The sequence below is a fragment of the Malurus melanocephalus genome, unplaced genomic scaffold (assembly GCF_030028575.1).
Source record: "Malurus melanocephalus ecotype Western Australia unplaced genomic scaffold, MMel_1.1 scaffold_130, whole genome shotgun sequence".
Taxonomy (NCBI): Eukaryota; Metazoa; Chordata; class Aves; order Passeriformes; family Maluridae; genus Malurus; species Malurus melanocephalus.
The window spans coordinates 1,245,596-1,263,074 of record NW_026623362.1 but is presented as its reverse complement, the minus strand read 5'-3'; the positions used below and the strand labels follow the sequence as shown (position 1 = coordinate 1,263,074).

The 17,479-nt window shown below is 36.6% G+C and overlaps 1 protein-coding gene across 1 annotated transcript in view; it reads left to right on the top strand.

Moving 5' to 3' along the window:
- Positions 1 to 12,293, top strand: part of COL28A1 (collagen type XXVIII alpha 1 chain) — a 54,055-nt gene extending 41,762 nt beyond the window's left edge. The window contains exons 27-35 of the mRNA XM_057370700.1: positions 3,353 to 3,421; positions 5,295 to 5,375; positions 5,466 to 5,501; positions 5,682 to 5,718; positions 6,028 to 6,582; positions 7,786 to 7,973; positions 10,050 to 10,266; positions 10,712 to 10,884; positions 11,571 to 12,293. Coding sequence (XP_057226683.1) covers positions 3,353 to 3,421; positions 5,295 to 5,375; positions 5,466 to 5,501; positions 5,682 to 5,718; positions 6,028 to 6,582; positions 7,786 to 7,973; positions 10,050 to 10,266; positions 10,712 to 10,881 — 1,353 coding nt within the window. The 3' untranslated portion in view covers positions 10,882 to 10,884; positions 11,571 to 12,293. The remainder of the gene's footprint in view (positions 1 to 3,352; positions 3,422 to 5,294; positions 5,376 to 5,465; positions 5,502 to 5,681; positions 5,719 to 6,027; positions 6,583 to 7,785; positions 7,974 to 10,049; positions 10,267 to 10,711; positions 10,885 to 11,570) is intronic.
- The last annotated feature ends 5,186 nt before the right edge of the window (positions 12,294 to 17,479 follow it).

Here is a 17,479-nt window from a genome sequence, read left to right as displayed (position 1 = left end):
GCTGCATCTTATTGATTTACTTAGATCCTTGGTTTTCTGTGGGTTGCACTTGTAAAAGGCAGTAACAGAGATCTACTGTGTCAACATTAATTTCAACATTTATGTAGGAATATAAATGAAATCAGGCAGTCTCCCACATACTCTTAGTTGGGTTTTTACTYACCCAACTCCAGCCACAACTTCTCTCCTTAAAAGGAGAAACACAAACACATCAACATATTCTGAGCACTCAGCTGTTAAATTGCCTTGTCATAGATGTGTGGAAAAAAATATTAAACCTGGAGGCTCTAGTGGAGAACAACCCAAGTTTCTCTTGTTTCCCTTAAATCTGTGTGCAATTGAGCATTTGACTGAATATTTCACTGGATCAAGAGTATTGTGGTCAGGTCTCCAACTCTTACATCGTCAAGCCACCAGCAATTCAGTAAAAGGGGCAATGTTTTAGTTTGGTTGCAAAAGGTGCCTCTCTATGCTGTGATTGTTGGCTGTAGATACCAAAGGCACCAGGGAATTCAGTGGCAAACAGGTCTTCATTGGAAAACATTGACATTCTGTAACAAAAAAATTATAAAAATGTRTGTTGTTTGCAAAATGATTCAGAGGAGAATCTTTCTTTGGTTCATTGTGCAATTACTTCAGACAAGTTTTACCAGAAAAGCACAGAGTCCTTCAGAATTTATTTTGTTCAGGACTTACTTTGATTAMATCTTCAATGTCTTCCATTTTTTATATTTGTGTTCCATCATTTTTGTTTTTATTCTGCAGAGGACTGTTCCTTTTTTTTTTTCTACTACAAAGTGTTTCATAGCATAAAGTCATACTTTGTTATGTTCTTTCTTTTTCACTTATTGTATAATTCCCTTTTGTGGGTTCTGATTTATCTTGTTTCCAGACTTYCTTAGACAGAGATCTCTACAAGGTTAAGAATCATGACTGTCTAGACCTTTGTTTCTGATCTGTTTGCAATTTGGCTCTGTATTAATTGTTATCGGTAATCACAAAGCTAATACATATTTTCATGTGAGGACATAAAACACTGCTTATTTTCTTTTCTCTACTTCCTTTGATTTCTGAATCTTTACTTTATTCTTGTGAAAACCAGAAAAAGTTTTTCTGTCTCTGTATGGCTTTATGGTATAGGAACACTCTTTCCTCTCTGTMTTTAATTACAATTTCTGCTGTTTTTCCAAAATCTAATATTTGGGATATGTCTTTGTTAATTCTACAGGTATTCAGTTATTTATAAAAGTTCAATTGCCATTCTGGACAAAAATGTTTCAGCAATCAAATCATGATTTGTTTCAGCAATCTCATGATACATTAAAAATATACAGATTGCAATATATTTTTTCTTTTCCTGTAAAAGATAAGGGTTATACAAAATATACTCATTGTGCSCATGTAMMCGTTTGTYTCTCTCCCCCTCTCTCTYCCAGCCCACATCTCTCTTTTTCCTTTTCTCTCTAGATATATGTTTAGATGCACACAGGTGTATATCAGGACATTATGTTGGCACTGCTATGTATAAATATTTAAAGCATATTTTACAAGTGCAGAGAACTCGGTTTCAGTATGGAAGTTTTCCAGTGGAAGAACGCAGTTCACTGACACAGTGTCAAACAAAGGCGTGTTTCTAATGCAAGGATGTGGAATTTAGGGGTGTCAGAAAGTAATGTGTCTTGGTTATGAAATTGTCTTTGGGTTTGAAAACAAAACTGTAATGATATGGTGGATCAAACTCAGCTGCTSTTGTTCCTGTAGCATTCCAGGGGTTGTGTAGGTATGATGGCTCTTGCCATTTCTGTTTTCTTCCCTTAGCAATTGCTTTTTAAAATCATGATTATTTTTGTATAACTCTTAGGAACAGCTTATTTCTGAGCAACATTTTTTTTTTTAATTTTATAAATTCCGTAAACTTTTGTCTTCCTCTGGCAATACCAGTTTCCTCCACACTAATGTCTGTTGATCTTTTGTCTATTTTGTCCTTCTATCTCTTCACACATCAAATTTCATTCTTTTCGGCCACTCTTCATTAGATTAAAGCAACTCTATTCCTGCATTTGAACTATCAATATCACTCCAAGTATTTTTTAATATATAGAGAAAGATCTCMGTCTGCATATGGTAAGAACAGAATGCCAAAAATGAGTTGGTTTTCMAGTTACTTTAAGTTGATAGCTATATTCATAGGTCTTCTTTTTYTATGCTTGGTTCCCTTTCAAAACCACAGTCTAGACATTCTCAGATATGCACTCAGTTCATAGAATAAAAATTTTACATAGAAGAACATTTTTACATAGAAGACTGATTATTGACCCATAATATAGCAGGATATTAGGGTCAGAGATTCAAGGGTTTGCAGTTTTACCTGCATACTACTTTTTTTTTTTTATAGTAATGCTGGTGGTCAAGTTTGAATTTAATTATGTACATGGATTGAACTGGCAAAACCATAAATATTATTAAATTAATACAGCACACTTCTTGGGTTTTACTAAAAGTACTGTTATAGAATCTATGATAAATCCTTCAAATGTTGATTGATTGCAGAAGTAGAGAAAGCAGGATTTGGTTCTGCAGTTGRTGTTTTAAAGGATGAAACTCAAATGTGTGCTTATGAGAAATGTCAGCTGTATGGGCATGAATTTACACAGAACAGTAAGTCTCATTCAGTTTTCATTGCCTGAACACCATCYTAACAATGTCAGAGGGGCAGTAACAAATGGCAGCAATAAATCTGTGGTTTTGTTGGGTCTGACATTTATTGCTAGTGAAGGACCACTGGAATACACAGCATATCCTGGCTTTGGTCCATATGTAWGTGCTCTGCAGACCTGCAGAGGTGTTATAACTGGGAAGCTGTGTGATGACCCAGGTGGGAAGGACAGTCGGTCCCAGTGCTGAACAAACCTTGAAACAAGCTGGCACAATGTTTCACTGTGTATAAAAGCTATTTGCATTAATACCTAGGTGAGGGCCCAAGAAGCACAATCCTGCTTRAAAGTGTCTTAAGGGAAATTAGAATAAATAGTCACTGTGAGTTTCTGTGACAGAGSAAAATAAATTGCCTTGTGCATCCCATTTGCCTTTCATCTCTTTTAGCAGAGTGATGAATTTTCATTTAATTAATCATGAATAAATTCTTCATTATATTGTTTATAATGTATGTTCTGAATCATAGCCAATTGCTTATTTCTCCAGTCTCAGACACTTTTGTAGTGAAAATTGTGTGCTTCATCCCATGGTACAAATATTTGGCTTTCTCTATGATGCAGAGTGCTCTAAAGTGAATAGACACAGCATAGATTTTACCTTAATTTTCAGTTAAAATGAAGTTCTATATTCTGTTCAGGGAGAAAAAGGAAATAAAGGTTTTCCTGGACCAAAGGGATCAATAGGAAGTGGCCTTCCTGGACAAAAGGTAAATCCTAGGTTTGTGGTAAAAACAAAAAAAGGGTGGAGGTTTTTCCTTTGTTGGTTATTTGGTGTAACAGGTCTTTGAAGAGAAACAGAAGGCAAAGACATTACTTTGTATAGCTAGCARGGTAAGTACCTACAAACTCATTGTCAGCTTTGAAGTCTGTGACAAAGTAGGATCTYGAATGAGGTCATACCTGTTAGCAGGAGAATAATTCTAAATTATTCAAATAATGTATTTAGTTAGTTTTGATATTTTTCAGGTATTACAAAATGTCCTTTTATTTGCCAGGCTTTGACAAGAAAAGGAATAGCCTTATGATGAATGTCTCTTAAGGGCTTTGTTTTGTTTGACTTRTTTTTTTCAACAGTGACTGAAGCCCAAGCTTGAATCACTCCTTACTGAAAAACTTTCTGTTTGTTATAAAAATTGTGATAATTTCCTRCACTTAGCTATTCACATCTAACAGCCTGGGAGCTTTTATGCAACAGTGAATATTTTTTCTTTCACACAGATTAAAATTTCTGCCTCCTAATTCTATTTTGTCTCACATGCCAAATGCATAGTATAATAACTGCAATATTTTCACTGATCTTCATGTTCATCCTGTATATTGACTAATCTCTGTGACTCAATGCAAATCTCTCCAAATACTTGCTTTTCTGTTTGCTGTTGATATAGCAGACTTGTCACACATGAAAAGGAATGGTTTAGTTCAGCATGAATTTCATATATGTACGAAAGAGATCAGGTTTTCATGTATTTAAGTGTAAGAAAGTAGCAACACCACCACAGTCAGCAAATAATGTTTGTTTTCCCATTATTATTAATGGTGGCATCATCTTTGATGAGGTTTGATTCAATTCATGGACAGGTAATGGAAAGTAATATCCTTTGCTGGCTATTATGATTTTGTGAAATAGGGTAAGAGCTGTCTTCCAAGAGCTTACTGAGTTGGAACTGGTTTCTTAATGCTGTGSAGGTGCTATGTACAATTTTCAGATGTATATCAGTTTAAATAAGATCAGAAATGGGGTCATAAGGGTTCTTTAAAACTATTAGCAATCAACACAGTGAAGGCAATAACACAGGAGTTACCTGTGTGATTCCATTGGCTGGGTAATAATGGGGAATAATATCAAAATGGACAGTAATCTAGATAAATGCATAAGCTTTAAAATTTCCAGAGAGAAGCAAAAAAAATATCCTGCACAATCTTCTTCTTGAAAAAATGTCAAATTTGGAGCTTGAATCTTATTTACAGTATGTTTTATACTTGCATTGTGTGAAAACTSTCTCATGTTAAACCCCCTCATTTTTTGGAAATCAAAAGGTCTGTCAGTTGGGGGAAAGAGTGCAGAACTGCTTCTAAATGTGAAASATTGTAKTTTCCAGTGGATGTAACAGTCCAGGCATACCTCTTCCTTTGTTCTTTGAAAACTCCGTTTTTCAGTTGGCTTTTATGCAGTGCTGGTGTGAGTTTCAGCACATCAGCTGATCTGAGGCATTTATATCTCTCTGTCAAATCTAAATTAGCAGAGGTCCTGCATAAACATTGTTTTAGAGTTCAAGAAAATCAAAGAACAGTAGATATTATATATTCTTGACTTTTGCATATWGATATCTTTACTCTCACTCCAGAACTAAGGCAAGTTTTCATAGAAAGTTCTTACAGATGCTTTTACTGCCCATTTGCTTTCTCTGAGAGCCTGTTTTCACATATTCTCCTTATAATTCACAAAAGACAGACCATTAATTTAAAATAAACCCCAAGAATGCCAGAAAATTTATCTTAAAAGCTCATTGAACCTTCCCTCCAGCTCTGACAATCAAAAYTAGAACTATGGCTGTGTTTAATGCAGTTGTTTTAAATTAGGGAGACTATGGAGATAAAGGTGATCCAGGGACCAAAGGTGCCAAAGGAGAGATTGGAGACYCAGGACCTCCTGGGCCAAAGGTAAAACACATTTTCATGTTATTTACATTTACACAGTAGAAACTAGGCAAATTTTGTTTTTGTTAATTATTTCACTCTAAATGTTTTCAGGGAATTGGGGGAAGAAAAGGTGAACCTGGTCTCTCGGTAAGTACATAAATGAGCTATTTGAAACAGCAGTAGTTTACCTGGGGAAAATATTTAAAGGTTATGTGATCTTACACAAGACTGTTTTTGAGATATTTCTTTGCTGGCATTTTTGCAAATTAATACATATTTCAGCATTCTTAACACTAGAACAYACAATGAATTAATGCTCTTTTTCAGAGAGAAGATGTTATCAGACTTATCAATGAAATATGTGGTAAGCATTCCAGCATGGAACAGAAGTAGTTCTAATAAACCACAGTGAATTTATATTGACTGAATGTATTTTTCCTCTGCATGTTTGTGTGTTCAGATCCCATTGATATAAAAATGGTGCTCACTATGTTGTCAGAGCTATTCCTATAGTAATTCGGTCCAGTTCTGTTTCTGTTGATCAGTGCCAGTAACTAGAAATTAATTCATTAACTGAGTTTTAACTGATTGTAAATCATACTGACATGCATGCGTTCAATTCATTTTTTGAAGGTGGTTTCTCACAAAATGTCTGAAATGGTTATTCTTCTAGGTTGTGGTATCAAATGTAGAGTAACACCACTGGAACTAGTATTTGTCATTGACAGTTCAGAAAGCGTTGGACCAGATAACTTCAACATTATCAAAACCTTTATGAAAACATTCATTGACAAGGTTTCRGCCAACCACGCTACAACCCGCATTGGCATTATCAACTTCAGCCACAGAGTGGATTTGGTGTCTTCTCTGAAGCAATACACAAGCAAAGAACACCTGAAATCAGCAGTTGACAAGATGCCCTACTTAGGAGAGGGCACATACACAGCCTCTGCTATCCAAGAAGCCCTTCACTTGTTCCAGGCAGCGCGCCCGGTGGTGAGGAAGGTGGCTCTGGTGATAACAGATGGACAGGCGGACAGTCGTGATAAAATCCAACTGGATACTGTCGTAAGAGAGGCGCATGCTGCAGGTATTGAGATATTTGTCATTGGGATTGTTCAAAGGACTGATCCCCATTTTGATGATTTCCTGAAAGAAATGCAGCTCATYGCAACAGACCCTGATGAAGAACATGTTTATCAGATAGATGACTTCATMACGCTTTCAGGTAAGAGAAGCTATTTCATTAAGAGGAAACTTGAAGTAAGCATGTAGGGGAGTTTGGCCTCTCCCATGGCCGGACAAGGCAGCTTGCTGAGTGGCCATTTATATTTCTCTTTTGGATGCAGCTCGGTCTTGTTTTTCATTATCTGTGGCCAAATGAGACCTTTGCAGGAACAATAAACCACAATGAACATCAGTTTCCTTAGCCCTGGTTTTCTTTGGGATACTCCTCTTTTGTGAACGATTCCATCAGCCTTCCTTCACATTCCTTTTGTGCTTGCCCATGGTTTCATCCTAGAAACCATTCTTGCCCATTCCCTTCCATCTTTATGTAACATCTTGGACTCTCTATCTCTCTTTTTTTTGACTCTTGTCAGTGTCAGAATCCCCTACTCTCGCTCACAAGCACTCTTTAATTTTTTAGGGTTTTTTTTGTGAAAGCCATAGGGAAACCTGTGTTTTCATCCTGATTCTGGGGAAGAAGTGGTGGAGCCACACACAGTGGAATGGGATGTGATAGACATTGTATGTTTCAATGCATGTGGCTTGAAAAAATTCTCTGAAATCAGGAGAAAATCCAGAGGAAATCGAGAAAGACCCATGAAATAGAAGCACATTRATCTGGACTAACTGTAGACCAGCCTATAGTTTTCCTAAGCATAAATTTATTTTGCTATGTTGRGATTGTGAATGAAGTCTGGATTTAAGGTATTGAGAAGAATCCAAGATAATGTTCTGGTTCAAATGGATTAAGTTTAGGGCTCTGCCTTAACATTAAAATATTCCCAGTCACTGCTAGTTTTTTTAGGGTTTTTTTTTTTTTTTTTTTTTTTTTTTTTTTTTGCAAATAAGTAGAAAACTATTCCCCAGTTTTTTCTTTCTTACATGTAAACACTTTCTTTCCTTTACTCTCATTTTTCTCACTGTTTTTCTTCTTCTTGGCTATGACTTTTGCATCCTAGAAGTATTTGGTATATTTATCTGTTTCTTCTTAAAAGAACAACATGGCATTAAAATAAAATAATTCAGAGACTGTGTTACTTTTTTAGTTATCATTTGCATTTTGAGATCACTGCAAAAGATGTTATTTCACAAGTCACTGTGATTAAAGGTCTAGGGTTAATGCTGCATTAAAAGCTCATGCTGAATCATTGTGACTTCTTTAGATGACTCTTCAAAAATGTCATAATTACATTTATCTTTTCAGCTCTTGAAAATAAACTGATCACAAAAATCTGTGAGAATGAGTCTGCAGTCTACACCAGAAATTACAATATTTTATCTCCATCTCCAARTCTGGAATCTGAAATTGCCAGGGAAGATGCTAATAGCCAGTTACCTAAAATGACCACTTCAGAGACTAATATGCTTCCTACAGAAGGAATTGGTTACCCAGTGAGTAAAGAAGCAAGAGTTATCAAATGTTTTAAAAATATGTGTCTTTATTTTAATTCAAATATTTTACCATCTTTATTTCATCATTCACTTWTCTTTTAATATGCAAATAATATGTCATTTGACTAGATCAAAKTATTTGAAAAAAACTTTTAGAGTTAGAATGAACTTACTTGTTGAGAACAAATGTTTACAAAAGAAATGGGGTAATAATGCCTCTTGGTTGCAATAAAGGCCAACAGTCCTCATTTTTTGCAGGTCTTACCTGAGAAGTAAGTTTAAAAACTCTTACATTTCTGCTGAGGCAGGTGCACATTTATTTATGTGCAAGCTTATTGTTAGTACAATGTTTCTTGTCGTGGTCACACACTTTGCAGATTTTTCCCAGCCACATTTCCAAGTTATTGAGCCTTTGGTGGTGTTTCACTTCCCACATCGGGYTGTACTTCTAGGACTCCTCATTTATGTTACTCTTTGTTCTCCAGCTTTAAAATTCTCCTGACCTGCTGTAGGTTCTGCCCTCCAAAACAGTGCTGCTGCACAGAGGGACAGGACGGGGAGAGTTTTAATGCAATAGATAATATTTTCTGCGGATGTGAATCACCTTAGTTCCCTTATTAGGTCTCTGGTATTTTTCAGCTATTGTCCAAGTATTAGGTTAGGGTATTTGTCAACTCTGTAGGGCATTTTTATTGCTTTACCTAAAGCAGTTGATGATAAAAATTGGGCTTTGCTTGTCCTTATAAACAGTTAGATAACCTGGTTGAAACATTTGATGTATAAACTTCGGTAGCTGAGTAGAATGGATATAGCAGACCATTATACTGGTATTTAAATATTAATTGAATTGATTAGAGTTAATTAAATTAGATTAGAATTAATTAAATATTACTGTGATTTACTGTGGAGGAGTCAATGCATTATCTGCTATTACTCCTTGTACTATTGTTTATATAATATCACTCATAATTAAATAGTTTGCTTTCAAAATTCAGGTTAATTTCTGACAATAAGAGCCCCTTTGGAAAGTGTGAATGATTTAGGTTTTGGGCTTTTAATGCCTCTAGACAGATCTGTGTGACACTGTGGGTCAGTTTTGTTACTCTGTATCATTAAGAAAAATAAATCTAAACCTAGATAAGATGCTGACTTTATAAAGCACATGACAAGAACCAGAAAGGATTCTTAGATAGGTTCTTAGATATATCAGATAGGATTAGATAATCACGCATTTGATTCTGGCTGGCTGTGGTTATAGCTAAAYCTTCAAACTGTTGAATTACTATCATAAATAAACACAGTCTTTTTGTAAAMTTAGATAAGAAATGCAAAATTCAGGGATTGGATGAATTGTCTACACCTTTACATTTCAGCTAGATTTCAATTTTCAGAGTTTTGACTCTGAAGAGTTTTCTTAAACTGACTTTGTCAGTAGTGGCCTGTAAATGGGAAGATACCTAATATTATCAATTTCCTTTTTCTTCTCAGTAAGTAATCATTGTCTGATTAAAACAGTTATTTGTACTATCCTGTACGAAAAACCTTGTAAATCTTCTTGAATATACTAAAACATTGGAGAGGCAATTTTTAATATAATAGTTACAATTCGAAGAGCAGAGTTGACTCCTTAACACTTCTAACAAGAWAAATTCTAAAATTCTAATGATTAGCAGCCGGTTGTTAGCTAGAAATAGGACAGACTGAAAATGCCAGATCCTGCCTAATGARTGTACTAGATGTTAAGCAGCACTGATTTACCCAAAAATTCCTTCCATTTTTTGTTTTATTTATATTAGAGACTAAATGGTGATTGGAATTTTGCTTAAATTGAATGAATTCAGCTTAGTGACTAAAYTGAATTACTTTGCCTTTTCATTACGCTCTCAGTGTCAGAAAACTATTGTTTCATACTGAGTAACCACTAGAAGAAAATCCAAACCAACCTGCTGTTTGTGGTATTTTTTCACACATTGTTTAGCAAATTTTTCCTGCACAATTCTGTTTGTTTTTTTGTTTTTTTTTTTCTTATAACATCTGAGCTCAGACAGAATTTTAAGATTTTGACTCCTTTTGCAGCACAGTTCACCACGGTCCAGATACACTGAGCCTCCTCCATCAGCTCAGGACCTCACAGTGGCCAGATCTGCTCACAGAGAATCGATCCTTCCCCCCGTTTATAACACATCTGAAATCAGACCCCTGAGTCCAGCTGTCAATCCTTTCTTTGGTGGAACTGCTACTGAAGATCACCAGCCAGCTGTGTTACAAACACAGGGAGCAGCAACACAAAAAAGTGAGTAATAAATACTGTCCTCACATGCTGGGTAGGTAGTCTGTACCAAAAAAAAAAAATAAAAATAAAATAAATGAGCAAACCCCATTCCTTCCTCCAACATAGTTTAGATTCTGCTACTTTTTGTTTTTCTGTGTGCTCTGTCTACAGACATCATTCACAGTCAGAGTCAGATTTTCAGACTCAGATGATACTCTTGTGTACCAACTGCATTCTTGGGTATTTAAATAGAAGGTTGATTCTTGCATCAGGATTTAGGCAAATATTTATTTCCAACTGATACTGTATTTTTTTAGGTCTGTTCAGATAAGTCATTARTGGAAATGGAACTTGGCCAGGCACAGAAAGAAAAAAAAGGGGATGATTTTCTAACTGAAGGAAGCTCTTCTAAGATAACTTTACTTATCCCCGGAGTCCAAGTTTACTTTTACTGGTGTACTTTCAGATCCAAAGTGTTTGGAACCAATGAAACCAGGAGATTGTTGGGACTACGTGGTAAAATGGTATTATGACAGGAATGGCAATTCTTGTGGCCAGTTCTGGTATGGAGGTTGTAATGGTAGCAACAACAGGTTTGAAACAGAAAAAGAATGTCAAGACACCTGTGTTCATTGATGAGTAAGTAAGTTGTCTCCTCCAGGTTCTCTCTCAATCACTTCTTTTCCATCTTATGTTTTACTTTGTATTAATCAAAATTCAGTTTTCCTTTTCAACTCACAGCCTGTGCAGTCAATATCACAAGGTCTTTCTGCAATTCCTTGCTCCTTTTCTTTACTACTACTACTAAGTGATTTCTTTACTACTTTACTACTACTCTGTTACTACTTTAGAGGAACACAGTATTGCCACCAACTCCAGCTTTGTCACATCCCTCTTTACTCCCTTGTCTAGATCACTTGTTACTGTCTTGACTAGTACAGACCAGATTATTCAGTGACATCTCTCCACTGACCATTTATCCCCCCTTTTTTTTTTTTTTTAAATTCTTTTCACAAGTCAACTTACAAGACTGTCCCTCTCAAATCAGTATAATTTTCCTTTGGGGAGGGACCTTACAGTTTGGAAATCCAGTCAGACTATACTGATTATCTTAGATCCAGGTATTAGTGAGTGAGGCACAGCCCTCAGAGAGGTTACTTACCAGTAGTGCATAACTTCCTTTAAAAAAGCCATATAACTCATCCACAATAACTTGAATTAAATACCCCTCTGCAACTTTTAGTACAGAAAAAWTTTATTGAACTGCAGAGCAAAAGTTTTTCAAAACTTTTCAGGAGTATTAAAGAGTTTCTCATTTATTCTAGAAATTACTTCTGTTGTGAACTTTTGAAGCTGGAAGTTCATGTGTACTGAGGAAGAACTGACTGAGAAGAATCCAAAATGATGTGTTAGCATGAAATTATTACTGCTGTTCTTTATTGCTTTCCCCATTATGGTCTGCAYATTAATCCAGGTTCCTGTATAATGTTTGTTATCTGCACCACCATGGCAATAACTTGCAATCACACATACACACAGGAAAATACCTTTTCCCTCCAAATTTACAGCAGCTTGATACTACCACACATGGCAATAATGAGATTCTATTCTGATGATTAAAGTGTCCAATGTGTTTGCACTCAGTTTTTAATGACAGAGGTCTTTTAGTCTCATGAAAGAATAAAATATGCTCTAAACAATAGCAAGTGATTCCTGAAACTGGCACTCTTCATACAGCATTTAGAGACATAAATAGAGATTTCCATTGATTGGAGCTCCTCTTTGGAATGTAAGTAACACACAGCTGTAGGTATTTAGAGAGGGCTTTTGTCCATTATTAAAACACACTTGGATTAACATCAGTATAATATTTTTGATTATAAAGGTTGGACTTTCACCTAGAATTATGTTAAAAAGAGGATTCTTCATGTCCTTTAGGCTTGTCAGTACATTTCAATTTCTCAGGGCCTCTGGGTTAAAAAAGTAAAAARAAGAAGCATTATTTCGCTCTAATATATGCTACTAAACTAAAAAAGGGAAAAGCACTGAAAGATGTATATTAATGTTTATATGCTTTCTACTTTTATCCATAACCCTRTATGAACACATTGTTAAAACTGAAAATGACAAATGTGATTAAAATGGGAAATAATACCTGATAAAGAGTCAAGCATTGTCATTTCTTTGTAAACAAAAGGCCAGAACCTACACAGGCAGTATGGGCAACTCTTGATATTTTTAAACAATTCCTTGCACAATTTCTAAACAAATGACAGGATGTACCTTGCCAAATGAATTTGTTTGCAGCAGAGAGGATGCAAACCTAATTCTGTGGAAAGCTGTGCTTGAAGAAGAATTTAAAAGCTTTTAATCTTTTTTTTCCAAAATCTGACATTTTCCGTAAGTTTCAAGTTAGAAATGAAAAAAACTGAGAGTAACCCCAGAAAAATATCCTGTTCTTATATTCAGAACTAAAATGATGATAATATACAAATATGATGGTCACTCAAAAAACACCTGAGGGCACAATTAATTTTTGTGTGACATGGAAAGATATTAYCTTGTACTATGCAAACTATGAAGATCCACTTAATCCTACCAGGAASATTTTACATTTAGCTGCACCTGGAAATCCCAGAAGCAAAGCCCACTGGAATTGCAAGAAAGCCTAGGAAACKGCAGGATCTTTCAAATCTGTTTTAATCCTGTGTGCTTGGGCAGTTGCTTCAGGGATGGGATTAGCTGTCATGTTCAGTTCCAGATCTCCAGACAAAGAGATACATCTGTCTAAGAAATACTGGGGATAATGAGTTTGGGAATAAATGGGAAGATTTAGGTTATGGGTTTGCAATAKCTTCTATAATGTTCAGTGAAAACCTTTCTGGTAAAGTTGGCAAGCTTTGGTAAGTACAAAGAGCAACATCATTTTTACTTAACAAGATTATAAAAGAAGCAGTTTCTCTTTAACATGCATACAAGGGTTCATTTTAATGCAATTAAACCACTGTTATACAARAGAAACTGCTTTATTTTCCACTTTTGTGTAGAGTTGACTAAACCTTTTGTAGCAAAGCGGTATAAGTGAAGGCTATAATGTTATTTTAAAAGTTGTATGCTGTTCAAATCAGATTATCCTGAAATGAGCATCCTTGTCTGTTCAGGTCTTTCTGTGTATCCCCAGACTGAAAACTCCAAATGTATGCTCTGGTATTTAGTAAACCATGCAAAAGTACCTAAGCCCGTCCTGAAAGGACTCTTCTGTAAATCTGCATCTGCAGTGACTGCAGCATTGGCTCTCCCGCTCTGCCATCTCGAGGGTGTCATGGGGCAGCAAACCAGGAGAGGGCCCTGCTTGCCCAACATCCACTGTTTCATTCCTGATTAGTGTAAAACGGTACAACACCATTGCTGAGAGCCTTACAGTCTGCACTGGCAAACAAACCCTTTATTTTTGTCACAGGCAAGTTTTAAAAGTAAGTTAAATTAATAAATCCTTAAATCTTCTGCTAGACTAAGCCAAATGCTATAAACYATCAAAGCCAGGAGTAGTGAATAACAGAGACTTTTCTATGGAACTGATAATTATAAGAYTAATTCTTCTTTTGACATCCTTGATTCTACAAGTTCAGATGAAGACTCAGAAAATTAACAGAAAAATAGTGTTTCATTTCCCCAACACAGAAGAGCAGCAGYTTTTCCCTTTGAGTAGCTCTAGCAGTCTTGTTAACAGCTATCAAATGGAATTCATCTTTTGCCTTAACCCAGTTCAGTCACTCTCCATCCCCAGGGCTCATTCAGACATTAATAATACTGCCTCTGCATTGACCATCGTGGTGTCTGCAGTCCTGTTTCTTCTACATCTTTAAATCTCCTCTCTGTTATCCTAAATTGACTGAAGAAATGCAATATTTCCTGCACTGCAGTTTTGAACATCCTTGGAAAACTGATTAACATGTTTCCTCATTTGGAAGTTTCCACTAAAGACATTCCTTGGGGGAAAAATGGAAATAAAAAGAAAGAAGAAGAAAAAGACAAAGAAAAAGCAAATTTTGAAAAGATGTTATTGATAGCATAGCTGAGACCAACATCCATATTTGTAAAGAAACATCTTATGGACAGTATAGGTTTAGTGCCATATTCCCACACTTCTCTTGCTTGGTTGCTTTCTTAACTCCAGATGCCCTCAGTACCTAGAGCTCACCCTTCTCACAGCTTGAAAAGGCATCACAACACAGAGGTTCAAGCATATTCTCACAGGTAACTTGATGATTCTTTTTTTATTAATGAAAGAAATAACTTCTCCTCCTCCACCTGTCTGTGAAAGGGCCAAAGYGTTCATGGGCAGATGTGAAAGCTGGGATACCCAGCAGAGCAATTTTTCTGCTGATGCATGAGAAAGTGTAGGTTCAGCACTGAGATCATAGATATTACTGTTATTCCTGCTGCAGCTTCTTACCAATCATTCTTTATAATAATTTCTGTCTCCTMAGGCTGACCTTTTAACTTCCCAGTCATWGRATTCTTCCAGGTGCTGCTGGAGGCMGTCTGCAGCAGATRAAGGTTTTGAAATTCCACAGGCAAASRTRAGCAGACATCTCAGCTATCATACKTGGTAGCTAGACAAAGAAATATTCATTATAAATTATGTTTAGTTRCTAGATTTTTGCTTGAGACTGCCTTAAAGGTCTTTACTTCCAGGAGTGTTATTATATCTTTTCATGGGGACAGAATCARTTCTAAGCTTCAGGAAAATGTGAAACTCAAATTTTGAGCCAAATGCTACCTTTTCCTGACCAGGAATATGTAGCAATTCAGCCAAATGGGTAAGGTTCTAAAATGTAATCCATAAAGATTTCCTATTTCTTTGGAAATCTTTCTTCCTTCTTTCTCTTTTTAATGTATGTAAGACCTACTTTAGAGCAATTTGTAAGGCAAAAGAAGGARACCCCACTGTCCCACAATCCCTGCTATTGGCAGCTGTAATCTCCCTATATATGGACAGGGAGGGAGAAGGGAATTTTTTTGCATTTTATTGGTTTGGCAAAATGGATCTCCAACATCTGGCATGGTTAACTCTGGAACATGCAGAAAACTATTTCTTATTATAAAAATACTGGTTTTAACAAGAATRAATCTGGCAAGCACAAGCTCAACATGTGAGTAAAACCCCCCAAAGAGTTTTGGATTAGCTTTAAAATAACTCAGTTAATCCCAAACGCTGCTGGAATTGTTTCAACTGGTGCTCCTGTCTCAGGAGCTTAAATCTTTCAGGACACTTTAAAAAACCTACCAGAGCAGTAAATAAATGATCAACAACTCAGAAAGGCCCCCAGGATGAGCCTGGGTACATCCCCTTCAGTAGCAGGGGTTGGGAAGARGGGCTGCAGGGGAGAGAGATGCTCAGCACTGGACAGCATGAATTCAGAGGAGGATTTCAGGGGTTTTGTGGCCTCCTTGCTGCCTGCTGGCCCTGGGGTGCCTTGGGCTGGCTGAGCACACAGGCATGGGTGTGGAAATTGAGGCTGGGGATAGATTTTTCCATGGAAAGCAAATAGCTAGTAATTTTTCTGAATTACATTCATGACATAATTGGCAATTTCAGCTRCTTCTGACTTCATTCAGGGCAACTCCCTAGTGCATCATGTTTTCTCAAAGGATAGTTTCTATCAGTCTTAACTACATTGTAAATTAATAGGTAAGATATATTTCTGCTGACCAGAGAGGCAGTATTTTCCAATTAATKAACACATAATGAGATTCACATATAAAATCTGGGTTTGAAAATTAGTATTTTCATTTCAAGGTCCCTCAGAGAAATACGATTGGGATGTTTTTAGTCTGCACACCACGTAACTGAACAGATCATGAGTGACTTGAGGCAAAAGCTGCCAAAATACACAGTATCTGTAATAACTGGAAAGTCTACTGGTGAGAGCAGCGCAGGAGGCAGAGCCACATTCTGCCTGCAGAGAATAATCATGTTTTCAAGCAGAAATCTTCCATTCTTTTTYCAGATGAACTGTGCAACACAGTCAATCAGAAGTCACGGTTCTCACTAGACATTCTAGAGTACATATGTGAATATGTCTGAGTGAAARCCATCCTGTGATCCTATGAGCAGAGGGTTGAGAATTCAGCAGTCACATGTCAGGCTTTTCTGAKATTTTTTTACACCTCTTGGTGACGTGTCTGATCTGCTTACAGCTCATAAGCTGGGTGAAACTTTCCTTTTTAAAAGGAGAAAATCATCCAACAAGAGTTCCCCTAAATAAGTTTAATTCCACACCAGTAATTTAGGTTATCACGGAATGAGATTGTTGTACTGGTCCTCAAGTCAAGCATAACAGAACTTGTTGTGTCAKCAAGAAGATGCAGCTGCAGCCCAGGGCCCCAAGGACCACGGTGTTATCCTGCAGTGCCACCAGGAGGAAAACAACAAAATGCCTTTATAAAACAGACAGCAAGACATTAACAGGTTTTTACAAGGAATATTGAAGCAGAAGCTTCCAAAACTCAGCTCAGCAGCAGAAGCTGCTTGAATTGCCTTTTAATTCCTCTCACASCTTACATTTCCTACCAGCYACTGCAGCTGCTCCTTGGTCTCTTWGACAAATTCATAAATTGTCTTACGACTGGCTTTACCTGAACATTGTCTGAACAGGATGTTCTACAAACCAGATCCTGAGCATTGCAGGGTCAAGGTATTTACACAAAGCAGGAACACAGCTATTAAAAGGGCCTGTATGCTCTATAGCATAGCCAAAGAGCAACACACCCCATAATTACATTATAAATCCCCTTGCAGAGCCTCACTTCATCTACAACCATTGCGATGCTGCTGAATCTAGCAAATCAAGAAAAAAAATCTAACAGTTAATCAATTAATAAATAAAAAGTGGAGAGCCCCAGAGCTCATGAGTTGGTGTCCAAGACAGTGCAGGAAGTCTGAGATGAGAGCAAAGATTTCAATCTCTGCTTTTGGATTGTGCCTTGGTACACCCAGTCTGACCCCTCGTGGATACAGCCTGGGGCACAGGCTGGACCTGCCCTTCCAGTCAGCTCAAAGCAGCTCTGCCTTAACACACTCATCTCTGCAAAGCTTTCTCACATTACAGCCCTGAGAGCAAGGCTTCATTTGGAACATCATTTCATTGAACTCTTCCTTTTTTTCCTTCTTTTTTTTTTTTTTTTTTTTTTTTTTTTTTTTTTCTCTTTTTTTTCTCTTTTCTTTGTT